The sequence below is a fragment of the Rhea americana genome, unplaced genomic scaffold, assembly GCF_003343005.1.
Source record: "Rhea americana isolate MKP2758 unplaced genomic scaffold, rheAme1 scaffold_234, whole genome shotgun sequence".
In the NCBI taxonomy this organism is placed as follows: Eukaryota; Metazoa; Chordata; class Aves; order Rheiformes; family Rheidae; genus Rhea; species Rhea americana.
In genome coordinates this window covers 1,281,217-1,302,090 of record NW_028186351.1, presented here as the reverse complement: position 1 = coordinate 1,302,090, position 20,874 = coordinate 1,281,217, and the positions used below count along the sequence as shown (strand labels likewise).

General features: G+C 40.0%; 1 protein-coding gene across 7 annotated transcripts in view; it reads left to right on the top strand.

Moving 5' to 3' along the window:
• The window catches only part of PUM1 (pumilio RNA binding family member 1), a 71,005-nt gene that overhangs the window by 15,870 nt on the left and 34,261 nt on the right, over nt 1-20,874 (top strand). For 5 of the 7 annotated variants that reach the window (XM_085306220.1, XM_085306219.1, XM_085306218.1 and 2 more), the window contains exons 2-6: nt 567-635; nt 9,895-10,003; nt 12,778-12,956; nt 14,887-15,053; nt 16,000-16,270. In XM_085306220.1, coding sequence (XP_085162346.1) covers nt 567-635; nt 9,895-10,003; nt 12,778-12,956; nt 14,887-15,053; nt 16,000-16,270 — 795 coding nt within the window. The remainder of the gene's footprint in view (nt 1-566; nt 636-9,894; nt 10,004-12,777; nt 12,957-14,886; nt 15,054-15,999; nt 16,271-20,874) is intronic. The other 2 variants (XM_085306221.1, XM_085306216.1) reach the window with 1 other exon arrangement.

The window sequence follows — 20,874 nt, the reverse complement described above, 5'->3', positions numbered from 1 at the left end:
GAATAGTAGCTAAAATTGGCAACTGAATTTAAGACATTATTTGCTCTCTTTCTCTTTGTCCCTTGCCCCTGGCTTCAAATGACTTTTTTTTTCCTTTTCATTTAATTTGCTTTTTGTTCCCACCATTGTCTCTCTTCCAGTTTCTCTTTCATGTTGATGCAAGTTAAATATAAATCTGTCTGTTTTATACAAGAGTTATTTGACTTGGCCTGAAAGGAAATGGTCCTGAGTTACTTGCTTATGTATTGACTCCTTCATCACCTGAAATTAATACAGCTCGATGTGAAATATAAATCTTTGCAATAAACTTAGCAAAGGAGGCTGCATTAGACTGTGTATCTTAAATAATTTCTTATTTTACCTTTTTTGTGCATGTATAAAAATTAACACTGCATAAGTTTTAGCTTCTGGGAGTTTTAAAGGTAAGTCACCAATTGCCTTGTTATATACTGGAATTTAGAACATAGTTCTCTGTCTGTATCAGAAAAAAATATGATAAACTGTGACTTTCTTAAAAAGAAAGGCAAGCAACTGATCATGTATTTTTCTCACTCATTTATAAATAGGTGCGTTCTATGGATGAACTAAATCATGATTTTCAAGCACTTGCTCTGGAAGGAAGGGCTATGGGAGAGGTAAGTGAATGACCTATAGGGGAAAAAATGTATTTTAGAGGGAGGAAGGAAGAGATTTTTAGCTTGGTAGGAGTGATTCTGAACTCGAGAATGTTCTCTGTTATGACTGTGAGGCACGTGCGTGTGTGTGTGTTTGTGTATATGTTTTAACAAAGTACAAAACCTGTCGGGCTGGAATCAGTCTTAGTGGGAGGAACAGCTAAGTCCTCCACCTGTTCTATCATCAAATAGTAAAACAGTGGTTGTAAAAGAACAGTTAGAAATATGTCCTGTGACAAGCGTTACAATACTTGTAGCCTGTTTATTTTGGGATACGGTGACCCAAGACCCCGTAATACTGTGGACTTAGTTGTGTGCCATTTTCTTCTGCCCCATTTTGACTCCTGGCCACCACTGGCTGTTGTCATAAAGCACAGAACTATGTTTAGTGTTTGAATTAGCTCAGCACCCTCATCTAGAGTTGGAAAGGTGCTAAGTGTGTCTGGACAGGTCAAAGGACTCAGCGGAAGAAGTTGTCCAGTAGTGAGTTCTCCAGTTCTTACTGTTTTTCTATAATATTGTAGTTATTTTAATCACTCAGTACAGTAAGCAAGCAGCAGATTTGGGCCAAGATGGGTCATCTTCCAATGTGATGGTTTTCAAACTATGATGGTTTAAAAAGAAGTTATCTAGGTAACTTGATTATTTAGGGCATCTTGGAAGAATAGCAACTCAGTTTATGTGACTGCATTAGGTATCTGAAAGTTGGATGTAAATACTTTTTTCTCTTTTTTTTTTCCTTGCCTCATTTCCTTTTTGTTTAGCCAGGCCATTCAGAAGCTTGTGGGAGAATAGAGATGAGAAAAACTTGTGTTGTAGAAAGATATTAAAGTGCAGCAGGTCAGCCACTAGTTTGATGTATGTTGGTTGTTTTGGAGAGGTTTCCTTTCTGTGTTCCTGTCTGTCAAGTTCAGACCAGTTCATATTCTGCATCTTTAGTCCATCTTATCTTTGTTGTCGAGCTTATGAATCTTTTTGAATCTTTTTTTTTTTTTTTTTTTAATTCCCTAGAAGAACACTTCAGAAATGATCAGTTTGGAGAAAACATAAAACCAGCATTATTATGTGAGGTGATCCGTATGTGGGTCTCCTATCAGGTGAAAAACTCATGGAATTCATTGAGCCTTACAGCATCCCTCTCTCCTTCCATCTTGGGAAGCCCGTAATACCAAGATGCAGTTTAACTTGACGGTGCCTGATAGGAAAATCTCAGTTTTGCTAGGTTACAGTAACATACATTGAGACAATTGACTTAAAAGAGTAGATGAAAATGATTTATGAAGGAGAAAACATGACATTAAAAATCAATCTAAAGCTTCTAACAGCCAGCTGATGTGTCTCCATGTGGTATGAAACATGTCAGAGGAATGATGGTGGTGTGAATGTTCTTTTAGGGGGTGTGTGTGTGTGTGTATGTATACATATAAATATTTATTTTTTAGACATATCACTTGGATAAGATGTTTGTTTTCAGACATGACGTACACAGCCTCCCTAAGACTATTAAGAGTAAGTATAGCGCTTGTTTTGTACTTAATAAGGCATTAGCTTGTGTTAATTTAAATGCCTAAAGGCATTCCTGAATACATCGATATTTACCCACTCTTCGCTTACATCGTGGAGTTTTTTTGGGAGGGAAGTACTGTTTTCTGCTTTTGAGGATGTGAGGTTTACTTTGCTGAAATTTCCAAATGATGATTCTTTTATTTACTTATATTAATCTTGCAACCGGGATGTAGGAATTTTGGAGATTTTTTCCTTTTGTCATTATGCTTGTCCACGTATTGGAGTAAGCGTGTTTCTCTAGGACAGATGACACTCCATCCTTTCCTTTGTCTAAGCTAAGACAATATTTATTGTTTCTCTCGTTTTTCTTTTCTTTTCTTTTTCCCCTCAGTCCCCATGGAATTTCCTTTCATTATCCGCTGCGTTTCTGTACTAGGTATCTCTGCATTTCCTAAGATATTTCAATATCCTTGGTAGAACATGCATCTGGCCAGCCAAGTAAAAGAGCTATGTAAACTGAGATCAATGCAGGATATAAGTATTGGCTTTCAAGACGATATGGTTTTTTTAACTAAAGACTCCGGTGCTGTGCAGCATGCCTCATCTCTTTGTTGTTCAGACATTATTGTAGTAAGGCACTGATGTGTTTTAGGTTTTTTTTGTGTTGAATATGAAGGAGGATGCATTGAAAAAGTTGTTAAGAATACTGAAAAGAATTTTAAGTCTGATGTGAGTGAGGAGAAGAGGAAATGTGGTTTGAATTTCTTTTTTTTTTTTAAAAAAAAAACTCCTGAGCCTTACCTGTAGGAAGCGTTAATAATCTCAAACATCGAGCTGATGTGAAAAACCCTGGAGGAGAAAGAGGAGGAAAAGTGTGTTTTGCTTTTTACATTTGGGAAAATAAAGCATTTAGGGTATCTTTTTATCTTGCTTTCTTTTTGGTAGACTTTTTTCTCAGTGAGCAACATTGCCATCCTAATTGTGGCAGCTTAAGGAGTTTGTGCTGCCGAAGAAATCGGAGCTTGCTTTTAAAGGGGGGTTGCCAAACAATTTAATGTCTTATCTGAATTTTGGCAGCAGGATAATAACTTTTGATTTGTGATGAACGGATAGCCTAATCTGAGGAAATTAAGAATAGTTTCAAAACCCACAGCTTTCATCTGCGTTGTAGTCCTTTCAGTCTTCAAAACTCCATCCTTCCCCCACTGTAGCCGACCTTGTGCCTTCCTAAATTTCTCTGTGAATCCAAGTGTAATAATTTTGTAAACATGAGACAGAAAAGGAAAGCAGCAGAGTAGCTTTTTGCCCTGTTTTAAAATGGAAAAGACTTGGGACATTCATAGTGGACATAGTCATTAGCGCTGAAGGTTGTCTTCCAAAAGGCACATGTTCTTCCCCCTTTTCAGCACTTTGTCCAGTTTATTTTAGTTAAGGAGGAAGATATGGGGATAAATAAAGGAAAACATTGTGAAGCCTTACTAAAAACTGCTTAAGTGTAATGAAATCTTCAATACTTGTATGTGAAACTTCCCTTCTCACCAGAGGTTGAACTGGAAAGTCATGAAGGAAGATGATGAGTAGCAGTTGGGAAAGGAAGTAGAAGAACTGCGGAGAATGGGTGTAGATCAGAATATGCGTCCATGCTTCTTGTGGTCTGAGGCCTTTGATCACACAAGGGATACTTATCTGAGACTTAATGTGAGCTGTGTAAGTTATTTTTCATCTTAGTTCTTGAAGACAGTGGAGGTAGATATCTGCTTTTCTTCACTTAAATCCCTCTTATCTGGAGCTTTGCAATATGAAGTGTTCTTGCAGCATCTTTTTGGTCTACTGGACGGTGCATAGATACCATAAGGTGTTATTTGTCTTTGTCATCAGTGTCCTACAGGCATTTTGAACTACTGCAACGTTCTTGATGTGGTAGTAGGTCATGCTGAGAGATAAGCCTGTATCTAGAATAAAAGAGCAGCTGGGTGAGTCACTAGCTGCAGCTTAATCCAGGGAGGGTTGCGGGGGGAGCATGGGAGCAGAAAAACATTAGGCAACTGATGGGTTCTTAACTTAAAAACTGGGGGAGTTGGACTGAAAACTTTGAAGTATGAATATCTGGGATAACAGTGACTCCTCCTACTCTTGAAAAGACAAGCTAGTAATATTTTCTGTTTTCATCTGACAGGCATTTAATTATTGTGCTCTGCACTGCCGTCTGCCAGGTTCTAGTGCATCTCCTCACTTGGGGTCGCGGTTCGTTGTAGCAGATCTCTTAAACAGCAGTGGCCAAAGTGAGATGTGGCACACCATGTCCCTGCTTATGTGTCTCCCTGATGCAGTTGATTGGGTCCTAGATAAAATCCTGCTTCTCCAGCAGCCAGTGCGTATTTTTTTGTTTATTTTTTCCTTAAGCGGATTAGTTGTCAAAGGGTGCCTAGACATTCTTTTATTTGATTCAAAAACAAATCCAGACCCCGAAAGCATGACTTCGCTTTCCACTAAAGATGACTTTAGTGCACTCTCACAAAGTAATGATTCACCGGCAGCTGGGGAGTATTGAAAGATCTGGATGATGGCCCTATCTATTTTTTTTTTTTTTTTTTAAGTATCTAATGCCAGCAGCCATGAACACTGGAGCGTTGAGGTCGTGTTTGTAAAGGACGATGGTCACCCGTGGCTGGGGACAAGCGACTGAGCAAGATCACAACGAGAAATGCTTAGGCCAGTGCTGGCTTCTAGGGAAAGGCAGCTTAAGGCTATAGGTTCAATGAAATGCACTTACATTATGCACCATATAATGGCTTGCCATCTTGCTAAGGTGGAGCTCTTTCACCTTCCCCGCTCTGTTCCCCATCGTGCCGTCTTGCCCTTTTCTCAGCGTTAGCTCTTGTGTTTATCAGACGCTGCCGGGCGCCAGCTTAACTCTGCGATCCAGCAGAAAGCTGCTGGCTTTTGGGATGGGATGACAATACCCTTCCTTTTGGCTTTTACGTTGGCGTAGCTGCCTGGGGAGTCCCAGCTCGAATTGCCCGCTGTGTGCCGCGTCCTGCTATCTTGTTTGCCTTTTGGATGGCAGTGTTTTATAGAGGAGATAACATCTTACTGTTTGCAAACCTACGGTGCTTGCTCGAATATAGCATAAGGAAGCAGAGCCTGCATTCACACATATGTTGCCACAGCTAAACCCGGTTCTCCCACGGCTATGTTGTGGCACAGATGGCTTCTTTTGTCTTAATATTTGCCTTGTCTAAAGGCGATTGGTTTACTTAATTTGTCTAATTCGTAATCCCATCTCGGTGGGATCTATGTGCGCTGGCTCTTGTTGATTGTAGAATTGCTGTTGTGGATGTGCAAGGTGCCCCTCACCCCGCTAAATTGAATATTGGCCTAACTCGGTTAAGTCCTCTGTAAGAGGGCTTAGAGGGATTATTTTCATACTAGATAGGGTCAATTTTTAATAAAGACAAGGAACAATTAAACTAGTTTTGTAACCTACCGCATTTTTCTTTCTTAATTTCCGACCTGAAGAACTGGGGGAGTTTTCGCTTAAAATAAGTGTATAGGTGGGGGTTTTTTGTTTTCATTTTATTTTTCTATCCCCCCTTCCCCTCCATTGCAATGAAAACCCTTACTGGGGAAAAATTCTTTATCTTGGAGGCATCTTCATAACTCTAGTACAAGACGTTTACTGCTTCCTTTGCTAATCCTCTAACTTTGGAGCAGTACTGGTTGGACAGTACAAGGATCTCCATTGCCTAATATTGTCTCCCCCCCCCCCCCTTGTAAATACAAACAGAATCAGTATGGAAGTTAAATGTCATTATTCTGATATTCCATGTTTTTATTTATTTATTTATTTTCCCCTAACAGTACAAAGCTTACAGTGTGAAATCTTAATTTTTATCTTCAGGGGAAAAAAAAATACAGCGGGAAAGTTGAAGTTGTTTGTTTGGTAGAAGTGTCTGCTTGTGGGAGAGGGAGAGAGAGTTCGCCCCCACCCAATCCTGTCTGTAAATTCACTGCAAATTTATAGGAAGGTGGCCAGGTATAGTTCCTCAGGATCAAGTGGCTAAGTGAGGCGAGTGCTTGCATTTTGACCTTGGAGAAAAAAAAAAAAAAAAAAAAGGTTGGCAGTTGATGAAACAATAAAAGAATAAACTGATCTCAGGTCATCCTCCATGCACTCACTGCTTTTTGTGGAAGTCTGCTTGTATTTTCAGGAAAACGTCAGTAGCTATTTGAAAAAGCAAACAAAATCTGTGTAAAAGCTTGCTCTGTTGGTTCCACTTTATAACACAGCTCCTTGCTATAGTTCATGAGCAGATCTTCATAAGAAGCGTTAGTTTTGCTTATTTTTCGAGTAAGTGTTTATGCCAGTTTGTAACATGGAGCTGCTAGAGGTTGCTCTTTCTAAAGAGGGACTTCAAAGAGGCACCGTGCCCTGATCCTGGGCTATAGGAAGTGGGAATATTCGCCTTCACCTGGTGTTGCCACCGAAGGCCAGGAATTGGTAAGCCATAGCTGTGCTAAAAATGCAAAGTTCTGCCAGAGCTACTGGATTGGAAATCTGTTGTAAGCTTTAAAAGGTTAGAAATGAAGAAAAAAAACTCATTTTGTTGTTGTTGTTTATGTTGCCTGAGAAACTAGATATTTTAAAGCACTAAAGTCAAGAAAGAAGACTGAACTTAGTTACTTACAGCAGACTTTTTTAGGAAGAATAACTATAGCCTTCAGTTGTTTGGTCCAGATTTTAGGATTGCTTTAAAAATGTTGAGAGTGGATATTGCTTTGAACACCCTTGCCAGACAGTTGCTGGGCTCCCCACTCACATCTTTCTGTACTGGTCCATGGATACAAATGTAGGTTTCCTCTTACATTTTACGCAATTTCTTGACCAAGTTTAAAATTGCATTTTACATTAAAGAAGAAATAATATTCTTGATAGCTGTAGAGCCCAGTATTGCTTTCGTGTGTACATGGGGAAAACTTACTAACATTTTGGAAACTCGAGAGGTTATGGAAGGAGTTCAGTTTTCTTGTAAACTAAGGAATGATTTCTCATTGCATAGAAAATATTCTGCACAGTGTTTTCCCTGCCTCCTTTCTGCAAGCCCAGGGTCTTTCTCATCTTCTATTTCTGAGATGTGACTGTGTAACAGATTGCATCCTTTCACACTTCTAGGTATTGCCGTAGGAAATGAGAACTGGTTAGCTGCAGCTAAAGTTCAAGTCAACTGGTTCCTATTGCTTTCCTCTTAAAAAAATTTCCCTGACACCGAATGAGGAAGACAGTAGTTATGTCTGGTGGGATGGGGGCAGCAGGAGTGAAAAGACATTTATGAAATATGGTCATGGCAGAAGCTGAAAAAAAACTTTAAACACACCTGATGTGTGTTAGTCTTTTTTAATACATATGCATGGACTTGGCTCCTTCAGTCCCTCAATACCAACCTGCGGTGCCAACAGAGGAATAGGTTAATCTGTGCGAGTTTCACCGCTTTAGTCGTTTGACTATTAAGAAAACCATGGGTAATCTTTCACTGGGTTTCCAATGCAATAACTAATTCTAAAGTCACCTGCAAGTCTGTTTTTCTTTTCTTTTTTTCTTTTTTCTTTTTTTTTTTTTTTTTAATGAATTGTGAGTGATTTGCTGATGCCTTGCAGTGATCCTTCTGCTTGCTGCAAACAGGGGTAGAAAGAGAAAACTTTGTTTTCCAGTGTGGGCTGGGAGTTAAAACAGCAGTACCTCTTACTACTCTTGGGTCATATGGGAACATTAATTCTGCCTCTGTAAATTGGAATTGCTTCTTTTTTACCCTCATATACAGGTGCATATGTAAATACTTCACTTGCAGCAAAATGTTCCTGTGATGGGTCTCGCTCAAGGTGAGCAGTAAGCAGAAGCAATGCTGGCTGAGGAGCTGGGAGCAGGTCTCTGCTGCCTTAAAATTTTCACATTTGTGCATTAGATAGCTTGAGGTGCGACTGAGAGCAACGTGAGCAGCAGTGCTTCTGCGCTGAGTCTTGTTCATTATTTCATTTGTTTGCTCTCCGTCTTGTATCTGTGCAAGCTTTTTCCAAAGGGATCACATGAGGCTTTATTTTCTTCCCCCTTTTCCTTTCATCAGCTCCTCTGTTTAAGTCCTGAATGGATCTTATTCTCAATTAATTTGACTGCAGAAAGCAAGGTAGCTTTTAAATGTTAGGCAACAGCATCATTGTCTGGTTGTTAGTTAAATAACCGAACATAATTGCTGTCTACTCTGTAGTAGTTCTGCAGAATTTAGCAGGAATTTTGCTTTTCCTGTGCTAGGTCAAATTGGTGTTGTTTTCATTGTAGAATCTGATTTCTGTGTAACCAGTTGCCCCTGGTTATCCAAACCTGTGAACCTAGGATTTATCCTCAGACATACAGACCTGCTTTACAGTGAGTTTCTGAATAAACAGATTTTCCTCAAGTGAAAAAACAAATAGCAAGTGCCACTTTTGGGGTTGTCTTCCCTCAGACCATAATACAGTGAAAGCTATGAGCTCTTTTAAAACATTTGTTTGCTTTCTCTTCACCCAGCTGTTTTAAGTGTTTACCTTGTTACACTCTAGCCTTAAATTTACACATCTACTGATAGGTTATACAATTACCAATGTGTATAATATTTTGGAGGCATTGACTAATCTGATGATTCTTGTGCTATGGTAATTCCAAACAGACTTATGTGAGTGCTTGTTAATCTTCCAGTTCCTTTAGTTTTATTCCAAATTCATCCATCAAGGCTCATTTTTCTTTTGCTACCTGCAACAAATGCCCTGAATTATGCTGCATCTCCTTCAGCCTGAAGACTTAATTTGGAGACTGTATGCTTCACATGTAAGGCACTTAAATGGGGCTCGAAATTCCCCTTGCTGTGCGTATAGATGCCACGTGGCAGGTATTTCCTGTGCACGAATGGTATTTTCAAAATGCATCTGCTGAATCGGTGCATCATTCTTGCCATCTTCTGAACTTCGGTGCGGTGCAGTCTTCCTTGAATTCCTGCAAGCCAACGATGGCTTTCGATCTCCTTCGCAGTAAGTGCGTAACCTTTTTCTCCTCGTCTGGGCAGAACGATACATGCGTGGCAGGTGCAGTGGCCCAGAACTGCTCGCTCTTGTTAGTGTTTACAAATAACCTTCAGAGCCTCGAGAGCACTCAGCAGTCATTAAATAAGCGAGAAGTAAGAGCTCTTGGCACCTCTCGAGGTCTCCTGTCCCTGCTGGGATCGGAGCTTCAGGACTTGTACGCAAGGATTTCTCTTGGAATTGCTGGACCGTTTATGGGTGTCTTCCCAACCCAGGTGCAAGTCTGCATCATTGTGATACTTACGATTACATTACATTATGATACAGATACAGAACAGTGTTTCTGCTGAATACTTTTCTTGCAAGCAGCTCTTGTGTTTGGAGGCTGGAGAACGTGGCGTGTATGCACGTGCGTGCGTGTGCCCATAAAGTGAGATTGTAAGAGGATTGCTGAGATTGAATTATTGTCGCAGTTGCTTTATGGCTGTCGTCCTAAGAGTATATAAGTATTTTGATTAAAAGCATGTATCAGTTTGTGTTTAATGATTGCTTCATGTATGGAAGGGAGATGCTTATGGTTTATGTTTGCATTTTATACTTATTTTAATCACGCTTTGTTTTTTTTGTGTGTGTTTTGTCTTTTTTGTTCTTTTTTTTTTAATTGCAGCAGCTGTTGCCGGGTAAAAAGTTTTGGGAATCTGACGATTCCAGCAAAGATGGACCAAAAGGGATATTTCTGGGAGATCAGTGGAGAGACAGTGCTTGGGGAACATCAGGTAGCTCAATTATTTCTTTAATTCAGGTGGAATTGAATATAGAAATATGTAACTCATCTACTCAAAAATGCTGGCCAGTTTTTATGACATGGCTTTTAAAAGTTTTTAAAACCATCTGTTTCACATAGTAGAAAACTTTAAAAGCCCACTTTGCTCTGTCATAGTGTTAAGATATCTGTAATTATGGAAAGATTCTGGTGTGAACTTGTCATACCCTTAGGTTTATCTGCTTAAAATTTTTAGATTGCCGTTAAAATTTTAATTTAAACTTGTTGTTAGAGAACAAGATTAGTGAAAAAAGCAATTTTTGTGAATGTTTAACCAAAGCCCAACAACATCCAGTTAAAAAAAAAAAAAAAAAAAAAAAGTGTATGTAAAATTGAAAGCTATACTAAGGAAGAATAAATGCTCATGTTGCTTACAAACAAAAAAAAAAAAAAAAAAAAAAAAAGACTTGAATGCCATGACGTTTCAGATTAGTAGTACTGAAGTTGTCTGCCAATAATTTAGTTCTTGGATCAGAAAACTTCCCTTATTTTGAACTTAAAGGGAGACTATTTGGATTTGTTTTAGTTAAGTAGCAAAAAATCATGTGCATGTGCTGCGTGTGAAATGCTAACCCTTTACTCTTGATTTCCTCTGTTCTTTATATGCACTGAATATACTCCCTAGATACTGCTGAGTATCTTGTGCAGTTTCCAAACAACTACACAGAACTGTAGCTCCAGGGAAGATGTGATTTAGAGCAACTTTGCTGTTTTTCTGTAGAAAAAAAATTGTTTCCTTGGGGATGAAAGTATTTGGGGCAGAAAGACTGGATTCTAGAGAAAATTATGTGACAAGAACACTTTTTTACTCTTGTTTAAGTTTCAAAATGGCTATTTTTGTTGCTTTTTTCTTTTTTTTGTCTTTTTTTGGAAAATGAGATATAGCTGCTCCAGATCTGATTAGCGGAATCTTGGCTGTGATCTGCAAACTGTGAAGACTTGGTACTGGGGACGTTTAGGGAGTTACTGCCTCTGGCTGTCCGACTTGCCTGCCCACAGTGGATCTCCGTAGCAGCACATGCATCCAGTCCTCAACCACAACAGTTCATGCCTGATTGCATTAATATAAACTGAAGTTGAGGGTGGATTACAGGGCTGCGCTGGACTCCGAGCAGCAATAGTTGAATGAGACTTTCTCCTTTGCTGCCTCTGTTGTCGGGCTAGTTATATCCACTAGACAAGCAGGGTAGACGTCTGGAGGAGGTAACCTCCTACACCTGCTGATCACAAATGTCCATGAGTCAAAGTCCTCAGTCTCATCTCTTCCTTTGTTTATTTTCAATTAATCCAATGCATCTTGCAGCCTTTATTCCTGGGCCATGCCCTGCACAGCTGTCATGAGTCAGGGAAGTAATAGTTTCCCCTTATTGCTCATCTAAAAGGAAGAGGACAGTCATGGTCTGAGCAGTTGCTCAAGGTCACTTCCACAGAGAAGAGGAACTTGGAGGAGGTGGGGTGTAGAGGTGTCCTTGGCCAGAAGACTATTTTGTTCCATGAGCAGCAGAACTAATGAAGCTTGATTTTCTGTAAGATACCTTTCGTTCCATCCATTTTCCCACTTGTCCGTGTCCACCAAAGTATGCACTACAGTCCTCTCACATAGCTCTATTTCTTCATTGCTATAGTTGAAGCTGTAGCTTGGAAATATTTAAAGCCAGTGCTGCTAAAAGAAGCAGTCCTGTCTCATGCAAGTCACTCATTTCTTCCTCTGCTCATGGTACAAGTGGTTATGCAGCAGTGCAATGAAACCTACTGGGGGATTGATTTGGCTTAAAATAAGCTTTTTTTCTGGGAGAAAGCTAATCAAGGAGAGTTTCCTCAATCCACTTCGCTTTGTGGCCACACAGATGTTTGTGCTGGCTTGAGGGAGAAGGCAGGAAAATGTTGACTAGGAGCAACAACAGAATGGAACTAATTCTCTTGATAGCTTATGCCTGCTTTAAAATATTTGGAAACTACAGGATCAATACCATTCCATGTCCCCTCCTCTATCCCTTGGCAAATACTGTATCTTCTGCCTATTATTTTTGCATTGCTGATGATTGCTAGTTTGAATGGGCAGAGACTGAGTGCTTCTTCCCTTTCCTAAGTGAGGATGCAAGGTCACCTTCTCCCCCATGGCCAGCAATTTTTGCAGAGCTTGTAAGGACTCGGAGGGACACAGTCTTGGTCAGTTTGGGTTGAATTTGCAATCAAATTCATGCTTTAGAGGGAATAAAGGTATAGAGCTGGTGCAAGGGGTGAAGAAGACAGAATGAAGTTCTCAAACTTCTTTTTCTTGAGGAAATAGCAGCAAAGAGAAACTATAATTGTGAAATATGAATGTGCTACTTTGTATGACCAAGGAAACAAGTATAAAATGATGTAACCTTACAGTGATGTTCTAAATGACAGTTGCAGTTGAAATTGAGACTACCTGTTTTCCACTATACTAAAAGCAAAGTTCTAGTTTTTCTTTTTAATAAAGCTCTTCTATTAACTGCAGCATTTATTTAGAGACTTAAATTGCTGAAATCTAATTTTTATATTTTTCAGTGTTTGAATGTAGTTATCACTAAGTTCTAGTATTTCACACGTGGGAAGGTCAGCTGCCTTCTAATGGACATCATCAGTCCAAAAGCTGGAACTCATTAGTACAATTAAAACAATAAAGAGTATGTATTTAATGACTTGCCTCCTTTTAATAGTTGAATCTACTTAAAAGAATTAAACATGTTTTTGTTCCAGATCACTCTGTTTCCCAGCCTATTATGGTTCAGAGAAGACCTGGTCAGGGCTTTCATGTGAATAGTGAAGTCAACTCGGTGCTTTCACCACGGTCAGAGAGTGGAGGACTTGGAGTTAGCATGGTGGAGTATGTGTTGAGCTCATCTCCTGGAGATTCCTGCCTAAGGAAAGGAGGATTTGTAAGTGTGCCTAATTGTGAAATTTGAGTTCCCATTATGTTGTTTTCTCCATTTACTGCTTGTTTGTTGTTGTTGTTTTGTTTGTTCTAATCCCTTCCTAAAGACAGATATTTCCTGTTCATCTCATTTGCTCTTGATTTAGTTCTCTTTGCTTAAGCGGGTAGGCTAGCGAGTATAACAGTTGTTCTTGAGCAGAGAATGCAGTATGGGTGGTGGGTAGCGATGTGAAGGTAGCCAGCGTTCCCTGATGCTGAGGATGAGCGTACCTGCAGTAATGCCGTCTTAAACTTGTGGTTGGAAATGTATGCAAATATACGTATATGCTGTGGTTTTTGAATGTGCGTGTGGATGCTCTGTTCCTTGCCAAGAACAAAAAGATGCATACAGTGATGGTAAAACATCGTGCAGTTAGAAATGCCACTCCAGTATGGGAATGCTTTCAAGGGCATGTTGTTTCCCGTGGAGAAAGGGCGTCATTAGTCACCGTGCTTCACGGAGGGGTGAAAGGAGCACAGTAACTGCCATCTCAGATCCAAGGATGTGGCAAGAAAGCGACATGACCCAAGTCCTGTCCCCAGACTGGGAAGAAAGCCTGCATCCCAGCTGTACCTGATAGCTCAGTGGTGTCCAGTAAGTGGTGCAAAGCATAAAAGTGAAGAAGCTTTGTTACTGTTGACCTACTGCGCTCATCTCTTTGGGGAAACCCATTTGTGGTTTCCCTCATCCATCATCATCGACGTTTTTGTCGCTCGTTAGTGGTTACCTAATAATTTTGTTGAACCCTTGAGCCTAAAAAAGATGATTTTTGGAAGCTGAGCAGTCAGAGTAAGGAGAAAATTTGTCACACAGAGTTGGCTAGAGATGTATCTGCTTTATAGTGTTAATGGTCAGGATGTCAGTTCTGAAACTCGGGGTCTCGTTTGCGAATGCTGCATTGTGTGGATGAGAATTGGACCCGAAACTTGTATTTATAGTTGGCATTTCCAATTCTGCTCTCTGGTATAAATGAACAATTACTTTATTTAAGAAGAAATATCAGATGATGATTGCTTAAGAACAATCTTTTGTTCTAAATATAAAACAAATTATCCCAAATGAGAAGAATGGAAAAATGATTTAGTTGATATGGGATTCAAATGCCCCGTCATGTGCGAAGTACTTTTTTTCTCAGTTACAGTGGAAGACAGCGACTGAATGTCTGTCTTCATGGTGGCACCAAAGCTATCCATGATACACGTTTACATTTTCCTTGCTGTTCCGTATCGTTCATTACATTGTTCTTTACTCCTTTTTGTCATTCAGAACTCTGCCCGTGGCATCATCAGCCTTTATTCTCCTCCCAAGTGAAATAAAACGCAAACATACAAGGATAGACACGCTTCGGATGTGACACCACTGATACAATGAACCTATGGTTAAGTTAGCGATTGACTTGAGTGCTCGCACACGTGCTGTGCCTTGGGAGTTTGCTGTGCGAGTCACAGTAACGTCCAACTACGAGGAGGTTGCTGGCACACTGATTGAGTTGTGTAGCCCTTCTGTCCATAGTATCGTATTTAGAAGCTGCTGAAATAATTTTGAAGTGCTTAAGGTCCGTTTAGAAAGAGGATTTGGATAGTGTGTGTGTGTTTTTAATTATTTCAAGGTTGGGGGCGGGAGTTTATTGCTGACAGAGTCAGACTTTGATTAGCTAATAATAAGAAACAGAAGAAATGATAAAATCTCTTTTGGAAGAAAATGAAAACTAAATTCTGTTCTTCAACTGTGGCTGACTATTTGGCTTTTTAATTTTATTATTTGTTATAACTAATGTTTGAAAGTGACTTATTTCATTACGATATGTTTCTTTGATTTGCTACCATCTCTGGGAAAAAAAAAGTAAAATTGATCTGGAAACTAGACTTATTAAAATAATGTCTTTTTTGCCTAGGGGCCAAGGGATGCAGAGAATGATGAGAATGACAAAGGAGATAAGAAAAATAAGGGCACGTTTGATGGTGATAAATTAGGAGATCTGAAGGAGGAGGGGGATGTGATGGATAAAACAAATGGTTTGCCTGTGCAGAATGGGATCGACGCAGATGTCAAAGATTTCAGGTATGTGCATCGTTAGGTATTAATTAGTGTCACCCTTAAGATTTTCTCTGCTGTTACAAGCAGTGAAAGAGCTCATTGAAACAGTTTTGTAGCCGTACCACATTGTGCCCGGGGAAACACTGCAGGAAGGCAGAGGGAAACTCATAGCTCTCGCCTGTTTGCGCAGACCTGGTTTTGTATAATATATTTTTGTTTTATTTGCATGCTAATTTTGAATTGCCTTGTGTGGGATTCCTGTGGAAATACCTACTGAAGATGTTGATCTGGCTTACATAGTAGTCTAAACTGTTGTTGGGTTTTGGGACTTCTTTTTTTTTTTTTTTTTTCCATGCAGTTCTGAAGAAATTACAGCCTTTTGAAATTTTTGCTAGCCTACCTACTCGTGGTGCCTTGTGTTGACATAAAGGAAAACTGTAAAAGCAAAACAAATGTGCTGTGAGACACATACTGATGGTCCTCAAATTGAGATGAACCATTCCTCACTTCAGTGCTTATGTTAGGTAATTAGGAAACCATGACAGCTACTTTAGCAAAGTTTAAAGTGAGATGCAGTGCCAGAGGACTAAATTGTAAATAGTTGCTGTATAGGTTTATGAAAAATAACTTTGGCAGCTTTGAAATCCTGTCTGGTCATGGCTGACTCTTTCCTCACTTGAGAAAAGTGAAATTGAATTTGTTTTTATGTACGTTATAGTGAGTCTTGGTGGGGAGGAGGATTTATTTGGTTAGTTCTGTGTGCTTTTTGTATGCTTTTTAAATTATTATTTGCACATTGTGTTGAAGAATTCATGTAGAGAAGTAGGTCAGAGCCTCCATTTTTACTTTTCCTATATAACATCTCCAGAAGCAACTCTGGCCAGTGCAGGTACCTGCTGCTGTTAATTGACACTATCTGATGTTGCATTAAATGAATGCGCTTACTGATAGGTCTTTCCTTTTTGTGCAGCCGTACACCTGGCAATTGCCAGAACTCTGCTAGTGAAGTGGATCTTCTGGGTCCAAACCAGAATGGATCAGAGGGCTTAGCCCAGCTGGCAAGTACTAATGGTGCCAAGCCTGTGGAGGATTTCTCCAACATGGAGTCCCAGAGTGTTCCTCTGGATCCCATGGAGCACGTTGGCATGGAGCCTCTTCAGTTTGATTATTCTGGCACTCAAGTACCTGTGGACTCAGCTGCAGCAACTGTGGGGCTCTTCGACTACAATTCCCAACAGCAGGTAGAGTATTTATGTTCGCTGCTGCTCGCCTCGCTGCGGTTCCTCTAAAGGAGTCAGCGTGGGGTTAGCAGGAGATCAGATTCTCATCTTGGTGGTGGATTGGGGCAGATACGGAACTACTCCATAATGTATATGCCGTATATCTTATCTCTCTGTAATAGAGTGCTGCAGGTATCCTGCTAGTGAGCTTGATGCAGGAGATCTGCTTAATGTGGCAATCGGAAGAGCAATTTTGAGGATGTATAGTGACAGCAGTTATGCGCAGAAAAGTGCTGTTGATTTAATAATGGTTAACTTTCAAGTGAGTTTGCATTGGGAAAGAGCTTTTAATTCGTTAAAAAAAAGTACAGCCAAGCAAAAAACGTTCAAGCCCTAGAAGTGACTTAAAGGCTGGAGTACTTTTAGGTGTTGGTGTTGCAGTCCTGATTCGGGGTCCTTGCAGTGCTGAGTCAGAGTAAACTTGATGGAATATGAACAAAAAATGAGTCTCAACTGTCTTGCTCTTACTTACATAGTTTAAAGCCTATTGAGATCAGAGTCCAACCCTCTGCAATTTTATTGCTGCCCAACGGGATTGTTTGACCTTTTCTCCCACACAAACAGCCCAAACTACTTGTCCTGGATGAGTAAAGCAAGTCTTTGCTTTACTGTTTGGCCTCCCTTGAATGCTGGGCCAAGATCCAAGGACCGACTCTTAATCTACTCCTGTTCCTGCTAGTTTGGGTGACAATCATAAACTTTTATTGCTTTCCTTTTGTTAGTATTCTATCTGTCCACGAAGAATAAAATCCTTTGTTTTAGTTGACTGCAAGAGTATATAATTATTCCTGGGTTTTCTGAAATGTCTGATCTCTTTAGCAAAATAGGCTAATTGGGAAAGACTATTGCTGTGTTTATACTGAAGGCCTTCTTTTGGATAGTTATAATTATGAGTCTTTAAAGCAATGTAAATACCTGTGTTATAGCTTAGTTGGTTGTTTTATTATGTAGCATGTTTGGGAGGTTAATGATGGAAAATGATTTTAATGATTAAGCTAAATAGCTGCTTTGCCGTTCAAAAGAGACTTGAAAATAGCTTATTTTTTTCCTTGTCTTACTCTGTGGCTGAATGCAAGAATTACTTCAGCTTTTTTAAACAATAAAATCTGTGTATGTTTAAAAAACAATGTGTTAGCGCTAACTAAGTTAATTGCTTTTTAAAGAACCATTAGATTTAGGAGAGTAACTGCAGAAATGTGGAGCCTAATTTGCATTTTGTCTATCAGTGTTTCCTATTTCAGTTAAGACTCACTTACGAGTTAAAGTAGCTTTTCATTTTTTTTCTGCCACTTACAAATTGGCAGAAGGTAAGACTTAGAAATTGGGCACCTCTTGTACCTAACCTGTGGCAATAAAAATTTTGGAAGCTGCATTTTCAGAAGCAAATCGTAATACGGCTTTCTATTGCCTGGCTCTGTGCGGCTCTGCAGACATGCCTAATTTCTCTTTGTAGAAGGTGGAGGGTAGTATTCCTGTAGAGCTGATGTAATCTGAATGTAATCATGCTTCAAACTTTCTTCTGGGTTATCTGTGAAGCTGCAGTTCTGTATTGTTTGTTTGAACTGAGAATTGCGGGGGGAGAGCAGGAGTCCGGGCACACTTAATGCAGCTCTGCATCCACTGAATGTGGCTGGGACTCTCGGCCCGCTTGAAGTAATGCTGAGAATAAGCAGAGCAGAATCTGTTGAATAGGGATTTATTTTATTTCACTTATTTTAAAACTTCAGCTTTGTTGCAATAGCTACTTACATACAGTCATACAACGCCGATGGTAAACTCAAATGACAGGTTTTTGTAAACATAAATGCTGTATTTGAGATTAGGGACTCGCGCTCTCTACTGCCAAATGTAATTTTGCAGCATGTGTTTGTATAAATGCAATGTACCTTGGCTCAAAGAACAGAACCTGTTTTCTTAATACATTATATCCAGCACCAACGTTTCTTGATGCTCACTGCCTGCTGGTTACAGGTTGCATGAAAAAAATCTGACTTTTGGAAGTATAGTTTCCCCAATCAATTATTTTCAGAAGGAAATGCATCTTGAACAAAACCAAGTGGGTTTTTTTGTTTGTTTAGTTTTGTAAATACGTCTTTCTTGGATCACTGGAAAACGTCATATACTTTGAAGGGATTACAGGCAAGTACAGCTAAAAGCAATATTAAGAAAGGAAGGTCTTAGCCACCCGTAATCTGATTAGAGATGTCAGATGTTTATATTGCAGAAGAAACTGGATTACAGAAATCTAATCTTGCAGTGTTTCCATAACTGTATAATAGATGTTCTGGTTTCTTGCAATTCCATCTATGGCTCTGCTATAGGTTGGGAATGGTACTTCGTATATACCCGTGTGCGTGAGAGAGGGAGAAAAAGTCATTTTTGAGATGCAGAGCAGTACAACTGAATTTCTCCTGAACTGTGTCACTTAGTTGTATGTTTTTTTCCACCATTAATGAGTGTGATCCTGTATAAATGTGATTTAAGTTCAGCCTCACTTTGTAAATTCTGGTTAATGCTCCTTCTGAAGAGATTTCAATGTTTCACTTGCAAGAGAGCATGATATAACATTGGTATGAAGTGTAACCTTTATTTAATGCAAAATAGGCTTCCAAATAAGTTGACAAAAAGCTTTTAATGGGGTTTTTACTTTTTGCTCATCTGTGTTTCTTGGAATATAGGTCGCTGCTGTCGGCAGATGGAGACAGTGCATTGAGGCCTTAATAACGCTTCTTAAATATGTAGGGTTGATGATTCCCAGAGCCCGCCTGGCGTATGAGCTTATCTGGCTAAATAAAGCCTGAAGTTCTGCTCGGGGTTGGTTGGCTCCACCTCCTTTTGTACGCTCCAAAAAATCCACAGTTGCAAAAAGTTTTAGCCATTCGCACTGAACATCTTCTGGCTAAATTCATTGTGGAGCCTTGGTTTATAAGCTCAGGGCGATTGTCCTTTAGGGCAGCCAGAGAGTCACTCACTGAGTCGGCAGCTAAAATACCAACGCCTATCTGCCCTTTCTTTGGAAGGGAAACTCCTGGTTAAAGGTTTGAGAGGAGGTCTCCTGCAGATGGAAGGAATCCAACCCTTCCTCGGTGTAAACGACTGCATGTTTTTCCCTTGCAGGCAGTTTTAGTGAAATTCAGGAATATTGACTGTGGAAGTAATCACAGCAAAGTTGGAGCTTAGTCTTTAGGTTTGTTTGCATTCACCGGGGGAGGACTGTAGGGTGCAAACGTGGATACTCTTGCTGAATCTTTTTCTTCAGCAGATGAAAGGACTCTGGGCAGCCACTGTGCTCCTTCTTGCTCTTCTTTCTTCCCTTTTGCCTCTCCCAGATCGTAAAACGTGAGCCTTTAACATCAAACTAAGGGGCATTAGATTCCGTGATACAGATAGCATCAAGTTTCAAGATGATGATGCCTGTTTTTCTATCTAAACTGTCTTGGCCAAAGCAGATTTGGAGAAACTTTGAGAAGTCACTTTTGAAAAGCAGTCACGGAAGTGTCACCCCTGGAGACTGCCGCTGTGTTTACGTGCTGATCGCACAGTTAGTTATCCATGCTCGCTGCACTTCATACCTTCTGGAACTGCATTTTAAAACTTATTTACAAGCCACATGGGTCACCTTGAGCCTGTTCTGTTACGACTTGTTACACCAGCTGTAATTTTAAGAAAGGAGCATCCTTTCAGCCTCCTGACTTGAGCCTTTAGGCAAACTCTTAGCGACTGTTGACGGAAGCCATGTGCAGAGCTTCTGGGATGCGGTGGCTCGATTTCAACGAAAGAAAAACGTGCAGAGTTTGCATTTGGTACCTGTACATCTGGATGTCAAATATGACAGCACTCAGCTTTGCTCACGAGAAGGAGAGAGGGCAGGCAGGCAGCAAAAACCAGGCAGCAAAAACCACAACAGCGGCAGGTGAAATGTGCCTCTTTTGAGTAGTGTACTTTTTTGCTAGTACCTCTAATTAAAAAAAAAAAAAAAATCACTAAGATGCAGTTGGGAAGCATGGAAATGGTCACGTATGTGAACTGAGCAGAAGAAAAGGTATTTGCAGGGAAGGTTAGTGCTTTTTCTGCCCTTTAGATAGATGAATCTAGCAGGTTCCTCCTCTACTTCCCTTAGCAGAACACAACTCAGCAGAGTGGATGAACCAACCCCGCGGTGCAAAAGAATATGAAAACTAAAGGTTTCACTGAAGTGTTTGCAGCTGAAAAAAGCTCAAATCACTGAAGTCAATAGAAAAATAGACAGCAAGAATGAGGGTGGCTGTTCTAGAGGTATCCACACCCACCAGAGGAGCAGGGGTTCGTTTTTGTTCTGTTACTGCCTTCCATGCTTGTTGGAGATGCAGAGGGCCCCCCAGCATCTTAAAGAGTTAACTATCTTTGGGGAGAACAGATAGTTACGACGGTATTTTTAGCACTTGCAAGATCAGCAGTCCATCTTCTAACTGTTTCTGGATCTCGGATCTGGTGCTGAACTCCTACATATTGTTTCTCCTCTCGAACGTGTAAAAAGAGAAGAAAATAGATGATGTAGGCTATCTCCTTTTTTTTTTTTTTTTTTT